The 8,106-nt window shown below is 33.5% G+C and overlaps 1 protein-coding gene across 1 annotated transcript; it reads left to right on the top strand.

Annotated features, from left to right (window-relative positions):
* The first annotated feature begins 6,775 nt into the window (after positions 1-6,775).
* Positions 6,776-7,729, top strand: LOC100933948 (olfactory receptor 8K5-like). The gene is given in 1 exon segment (XM_012552692.1): positions 6,776-7,729. A coding segment is annotated over 1 exon segment (951 nt). The 5' UTR covers positions 6,776-6,778.
* Positions 7,730-8,106: the final 377 nt, after the last annotated feature.

The following is an 8,106-nucleotide window of genomic DNA, read 5'->3' as shown; positions in this document are numbered from 1 at the left end:
CAGGAACTGTCTTGCCATGGTTTGCCCTTAGGTTTCAGGCAAAGGTTTATTGTGATGTCTTTTTTGTCAATAGTCCAATTTTTTAAGGAAGAAAACTGTGATGAAACACAGAGAGTAGGCAGCCCTACAATTTGAATATCTGCAGAATGAGTATTAAATTGCCCAGGTCTATGAGTTGTAGCTTTGTTTTGCTCTGTAAAGACTAACTGAACCATTAAATAGAAGTCTTTCCAATGGAACATTCCACAAAAGACATAGTATCAAGGTATCTGATCAAGGAAATAATCTCAAAATTTGGCCTGCCATATACTTCTGACTGAAATTAGAGCCACACTTTCCAATAGTAATAACTAAGCAATTTTCAAGTGTTTTGGGTTAACCCAAACTTGCATACCCCTTTATATCAACAATCATTGGAGTAGTCAGATGCCTAATTTAAGGGATTTAAGATCCTTTAGGAAAATCTATGCCAGAATATCCTAGTTCAAAAGGATGATCTATCCCTTTGTGTTGTTCTGATGTAGAAATTGTAAAAAGAAGGATTTTGGATTGTTAACTTTTGAAATTCTATTTGGTAGGCCACCTACCACTCTTCTAAGGCTAGAAAATAAGAACATGAGGCTAGCTAAAGGGGACAAAAGCCAACCAAGGTATGTGGTTTCTCTGCCTAATTCCCTTTCAGGAGTCTGTGATGAAGCTTCATGTAAACTCTGCCTTTGGAAGCAGGTACACATCCATTTGAGATAGAAGTCTACATTTGCAATTGAAATTTTGAGAAGACAGTCTCAAGACTCCTGTAAATGACATTTTCCTGCTGACAAGTCATACCTCCATTAAGGCTACTGAACAGATATCCTGGATAGATTACTTCCATATAAAGCCTATATGAACATCCCCAATGAGATATACCCTTGATAGTATACAACTATTGAACAGATTTTTAATTCACAAATATTAATTTGCTAAATGATGGTAAAATTCAAAAATAGAAGTAGGAGGGGAAGTCTAGTAAGGAAGAAGAAATGAGAGCAGCAATGGGAATAAATAAAGACTATTCAGTATATGACTAGTTAAAATAAGGACTTGAGACTGGCTTATTGGGTCAAATTTTCACTGTGTTATGTACAATCTCTAACCATCTTCACACATTTATTGGAGAGCAAAGTGATATGGAAAGAGGCTTCAGTAATGAGTCCCTGAGTGCCTTTATTCCCTGGTGAAAGGTCCATATAATGGAGTTGTTTTTTTTCTTAATTATATGAAGCTGAAGACATCATTATTTGTTACTTAGAAAAGGTCATACAATTCTTCAGGAACAAGCAAAAACCTGGGACTAGGGCAAATGAGCACAGGGTACAGCTTTTCTCCTCTACAGGTAGGTTGCTCTGCTACACTAAACTTGTGATTTATTTGACTTTTCTTCATTTTGTTTTTTCAGAGCAAAACAATGTTATCAAAAGCTTCAATGTGATTCTCAAGCTGCCATTATATCTCACAGACACCCATCACTTATTTATAAAGGTGTAGAAGGTTATTTCTGTCTCCATCATGTTTGAATCAGCTCAAGGAGAGAAATGTTCAAATCTTATTTCCAGGCAATATGAGTCTAAAATAGAAAAAAAAAAAAGATAGGTGTTGAACTTTTATTATTTTCATCTTCAGGTTCTCTCTCCTACCAGCTAAATACAAATGACCCTTCCTACATCTAAAGTTGTTGATCAAATTCTGAGCGGAACTCTCCAAGATACTGAGAGGTTAAGAAAGTCACAATGGATCACACTGGTAATCAGAGGAAGGAAAAGAGGGAGTAGAGAGAAATTCTCAGCTTTGTCCTTGTTTTCTAATCAGTTACAGCAGGACTTCCTAATTCTAAGATCATTTCTATTGTCACTCAGATGATTTCAGAGTTACAAAGGGGAAAAAAAGAAATTAACTCTTGACTACCTGAACTAATAGAAGATTCCTGTACTTAGGGAATCTAATAATGTCCTTTAGTTTTAGGAAAGCTGTAGTTGAGAGTTAAGGGGGAAAACCTTGAATCTCAATTTAATTTTGCTTTGGAAGTTGTCCCTATGGCATTGTTTATTCAAGTAAAACCGCTCTGATACTGGCGAGAGACAAGTTAAGATGTGATCAGAATTGGATTTCTAATCTAGAAAAAAAGTCACATTTCTACATTGCTTTAAGGTTTGAGAAATCCTTTGGGTCAATAATTTGGTTTAAATATTGTAAGTTTGGTACTTTGGATTGGTTACACAAAAGAACTTTCAACCCAAGCAAAAAATAAGAACTTATCTGAAATTCCTATTTTAAATTTATAAGTTTCATAAATACTCATTTGGAAAGGACCATGAAGGACATATTGAACAACAAACGTCTGAATGTAGAAAGACCCCTAAACATCTCATTGAATCCAAGGTTGACGATGTCTAGTGAACTTTATTAAACATAGTTCTCTGCTTCATACTTTTCATGGACATGAAATCAACAATGTACAGGTTAATCTAAACCAGTAGCTTTTTCAAAACATCAACACAATACTCTTTAAAGCTTAATCTACATTATTAATACTTTCTTCATCTCATTCATTATTCTAGATAGTCAACAAAACACTAAATCAAACACTTAAGCAGATCATCCTATTTATGAATGTTTACACTTGAAATCTAAACATTTAATAATAGAGTAGCTGGAAGGAGTTCCAGCAGATCCCTTGGTTAGAGTTGAGCTCATTGGATCTATGCAGACTACATCAAAATCCTCAAAATAAATCTCGGGTTTGTCCAGAATTTAACAATTCCAATTCCAAAGGTATACCTGATCACATTCACCACCACTCAAAATTCCCTATTTCTGAGATGTTAAATCAAAACTTAAGCAACTTACAATGATGTTTTTACAATGTTTTCCATGAAGCAGTTTTGAATTTGAGACTTAAAATACTGCAATCTACCACCACCCAATTTTATTTATGTTAATATTTTCTATTAGTCAATAATTTACACAGGCTTTCCTCTTACAGTCAATTGGGAGTATTCTAAATGTTAAATGTGTCTCACCTCAAGGCTCTACTTATACAGCTCTAGGGAGGGCAAACTCCTGTTTTCCAAAAAAAAGTCATTTGAATTTTGAAATTTGAATTTGAGTTTTATTTTGCTCTATTTTTTCCCCAAAATCTGTTTTGTTCTACTATTTTTATATATTAGTCTTATTTCTACTTTGATGAGCTTAAAATAATCAGAAAAATCTTTCTTTTGACAATTCTTTAAAATTTTGACAAGAGCTGCTTCATATCAATTGATCTCAAATATTTCTCTTACATTTCCACTTCCTTTACCTAATTCTTCCCGTCAAAGACATTTGCCAGTTGGTCAATATGCAACCTTTAATACTGTATCCAGAATTGAAACAAGATTTGATCAAGGCAATGTTTCCAATAATTCAGTTTAACATTTAATATTGATATCAAACATCAATTAACCAAAGTTCCCAAGTTATGTTTCGAATAGCAAATCTTGTCTTGACAAATAGCAAAGTTGGAGCTTCACATTTTTATTATTTCATCACAAAAGAGTGACTTGTCAGTCAATTTATCAATAAATTTTGCTTCAGAAACTTTGCTAATTGCTGGGGGGTGGGGCAGAGTTCTGTTTGTTTTATCTTGCTCTGTGATCCACATGCCAGAAATATTAGCCTTTATCTCTTCAAGTTCCAGTCTCTTTTTTTCCATGAATATTGGCCAAGTGTTCCAGTTTTATATGAACTTAGCCATCCTGAGAAGATGGGAAACAGAAAACCTTTTCTACTTGAGCTTCCCACATAATAACTGACACTGTTTTGTATGAGACACTTCTTTTCATGTATTTAACAAACCTTCTCAACCTTTCCTTAATTACTGACAAAATGGCATCAGTGTGCTACAAGTTACTGATCTCCCAAGTGAATGTTCTGATCTATATAGTCTGTGGAACAAGAATACCAAGGGGGCTCTGAAGAGAGCCTTTACCAAGTCTTACCAAACTTTAAAAAACCTATAAATTGTCAAAGAGTAAATAAAGTAATTCACAAGTTGAATTAAGATTTATAGTATTGCTACATTTATGGGCAGCAAATTACAGGAATGCAAGACAACCAGGCAGTAAATCAGTTAAATAGAAAGAAAAGAAAGCACAAAAAAGTCTCATAAGAAAGAAGAGAGATAACCTGGGACTCCATCTGTAGATATAGTCAAGTTTAGAAGAAAATCAGTATAAAAGCAAGTGAGGAAGAAGAAAACAAGTGTGGTGGAGGTAGAGAGATATAAGAAAAGAGTAGAGAATAAAGAAAAATCAGCTGAAATGTGGAAACCAGAAGATGATGTACTGAGAAGTTTATATTAACCTCTTTGGAATTATTTTATTGTTAGTCATAGGATTGTGCAATGCTGTATGTGGATGGAATGGAGGTATAAATGTAATTTGCAGGAGAACTTAAGTTTCAGAAATCTGATTAAAACCACATGATTATTGATTTTTATTTTGGTAAGTGATCTAATAATTCTCTAGTTTCATTTAAACTCTCCAGGGGTATGGTCTAAGATGGAAATTCAATTTTCCTTAGCCCACCAAGTTAATAAGTATCTCTTAAGCACGAATTTAGGGTTAGGGTTCTGCCACCCAGCTGTCATAAAGCACTATATAATTATACACATACAGTATTGTTATCATTAAAATAGCATCAATTCATCTTAAATTCAGGAATAGGTAAGAGAGAATATTTATAGAAATCATAGCCAAATAGGAGAATTTTCTCTAAAACGTGGCTATTAACATGAGAATCATGAAGGTTGTAACTTTGGGGCACTATTGTAATAAGCTTTTGATACCTACAATTCTGTTCCACTGCTAACGTTTATGGTAGAGTAGATGAGGACTTTGTAAGCTGATGACCCTGGGATCTACTAGATACTTTTAATATTGAAACTAGGAACCTTTGCACATACCTTGGATTATGATTCAGAATTGAGCTGATGCGAGATCTTCAGCAAGTGCAGATGTGATAATTAAGTGTATTTCTTACTTAAGGATTACACAAAGACAACTTAAGAACATTTTTGAAGCTTTCTATTCATTACAGATGAGATATTAGATAATATGGTTATCATTGCCCTTCTTTAAATTACGAGTCACACTGAACTTTTTTTTTTTGAAAGTAACACAATTTTGTTAATTTCTTTTTTTAAAAAATGTTTTATTATAACATTTTATTTACATGTTATATGCATGGGTAATTTTACAGCATTGACAATTGCCAAACCTTTTGTTCCAATTTGTCCCCTCCTTCGCTCCATCCTCTCCCCCCGATGGCAGGTTGACCAATACATGTTAAATATGTTAAAACATAAATTAAATACAAGATGAGTATACATGTCCTAACAGTTATTTTGCTGTATAAAAAGAATAGGACTTTGAAATAGTGTACTATTAGCTGTGAAGGAAATAAAAAATGCAGGCAGACAAAAATAGAGGGATTGGGAATTCTATGTAATGGTTCATAGTCATCTCCCAGAGTTCTTTTCCTGGGTGTAGCTGGTTCAATTCATTACTGCTCTATAGGAACTGATTTGGTTCATCTCATTGATGGAGATGGCCACATCCACTAGAATTGATCATCATATAGTATTGTTGTTGAAGTATATAATGATTCCTGGTCCTGCTCATTTCACTCAGCATCAGTTCATGTGTTTTGTTAATTTCTTGAAGTAATTACAGGAGAATATGGTTGTTTCTATGACATGTGAAGGACTCTAACAAAATACCTTTTCTGTTAATAGTTATATATTTTCCAATGATGAGAGGAAGAAATGAAAAGAAGATTATAGCTCTACTTGCTGTGGTAGGTAAGAGGGAAAAGTGGTATAAGAAATTCCCTTCTCAAATCCATTTTTTTTCCCAATCTGATTGAAATAAAATATTATTTTATGGATATTCATAAACAACAACAAAAACATTCCAATTTGCTTTGCCCTGCTGCCATCTGAGAAGATTCAGACTATGTTCCATAATATCAAGGGTCCAAAGTTATTTCCTTCTGAACTTGATAACTATAGAGACTTTTGATATTACTGGGTGAGAAGATATCAAGTGAATTATCTGATAGTGAAAAAGTCTCTCTTTGTTTTATATTATGCTGAAATTTATAATTTAATATAATTATATTTAATATAATTATAAGTTCTGCTTTTTTGTGCAATGTATCGTCATATTAAGACTAAAACACATTACACACTTGTTTTTGGAAGTTTATTTGTGCTTTTGTTAGGAAGATGATTATGTTGCTTTTTTTTTTTTTTTTTTTTTTTTTTTTTAAAGAAACCATCCAATTATAAGTTTTAGTTGACCAATACCAAAGACATTTCATGGAATTATAGAAATTAAAAGGCATATTAATGACTGGATACTAATAATGGTTAGTAAACCAATCTCTTTTGAGATACATTATTGTTGTACTATCAGAAGTAAAATCTTTATAAATAAACTTTTTGTGTGTCATTGAAAATGATAATTAAATATATCAAAAATTTGCCCAGGTTCAAACTCAGATCAACACCAAAGGAATCTGTCTCTGAGGCATACACCAAGGAAACATTATGGGAAGTAAGGAGAGCTTTGCTGAATTCCTTGATGTTACATTGAAGAGTGAAAGGAATTTGCAAATATCTTACACACCTAATCTTTTGTAAATGGTGCATCCTATATTGAAAGAGCATATGCCAAACTGTTTTCCTTGGCTGGAAGAAATGGATAATTGTAATGAGACTACATCAATTCAAGTAACTGAATTCATTCTCATGGGCATCACAAATCATCCTGATCTACAAATTCCTCTTTTTCTTGTGTTCCTCATCATCTACGCGATAACAGCTTTGGGGAATCTGGGTTTGATTATCTTGATCAAAATTGATTCTCACCTGAAAACACCCATGTACTTTTTTCTAAGGAATCTGGCATTTATTGATCTTGGATACTCCACTGCCATTGGCCCCAAAATGTTGGTTAATTTTGTAGTAGAGGAAAATGTCATATCTTATATTGGATGTGCAAGTCAGCTAGTAATTTTTATAACATTAATAATAAGTGAGCTTTATATGTTATCAGTGATGGCCTATGATCGCTATGTAGCCATCTGTAATCCCCTACTGTACATGGTCATCATGTCAGACAGAATGTGCTATCTTTTGGTGGCCATCCCATAAGTCTACAGCTCCTTTCAAGCACTACTGACAACAATTAAGATTTTTAATTCCTCTTTTTGGGAATCTAATATAATTAGTCATTTTTACTGTGATAGTCTCCCCCTCCTAAGTATTTTATGCAAAGATGCAAAGGATGTAGAGTTATTTATTCTGAGCCTTTCTTCTTTTAATTTAATTTTCTCTCTCCTGGTTGTTCTTGTTTCATATGGACTCATTCTTATGGCCATCCTCAGGATGAACTCTGCTGAAGGGAGACGCAAAGCCTTTTCCACCTGTGGCTCCCATCTCACAGTGGTGGTTGTGTTCTATGGGACATTAACTTTTATGTACTTGCAACCCAAGTCTAGTCATTCCTTTGATACAGACAAGATGGTATCTGTCTTTTATACCCTGGTCATTCCCATGCTTAACCCTTTGATCTATAGTTTGAGAAATAAGGAAGTGAAAGATGCCTTTAAAAGAGCCCTAGAGAAACAATGCAAATGTCTTCTTTAATGTCTCTCCCTTTCAAAGAGTAACTTTTTCTTTTTTATTTCCTCTTTAGCTAAGCAGAAACTTACTTATTAGCATCTGTGGCCTTGAGGTTAAGATAAAATCTCTCTATACGAAAGAGTACCAAGGAGAAAATTTAGAAAAACATATCTCTTATTTAAATTCCCATCAGTGACAAATATAATAGATATAACATTTTTCCTTAGTGGTTCCTACAAAAAGATATCTAGTTCCTGAAGCAAACCATTTTACTTTGGGATTCCTCTAATTGTTCTGTTATAGTGTTTTGTCATTGTTTCTTTGTTCTCTTGGTATTGCCTAAATTTGCCTTTGTCTTATCTCTCCAGTATTCCTGTTTCTTATTTCTGGGGTTAATTGGA

Source organism: Sarcophilus harrisii, chromosome 6 (genome assembly GCF_902635505.1).
Source record: "Sarcophilus harrisii chromosome 6, mSarHar1.11, whole genome shotgun sequence".
In the NCBI taxonomy this organism is placed as follows: domain Eukaryota; kingdom Metazoa; phylum Chordata; class Mammalia; order Dasyuromorphia; family Dasyuridae; genus Sarcophilus; species Sarcophilus harrisii.
Note: the sequence above shows the minus strand (reverse complement) of the source record. Positions and strands in the feature narration are given on the sequence as shown.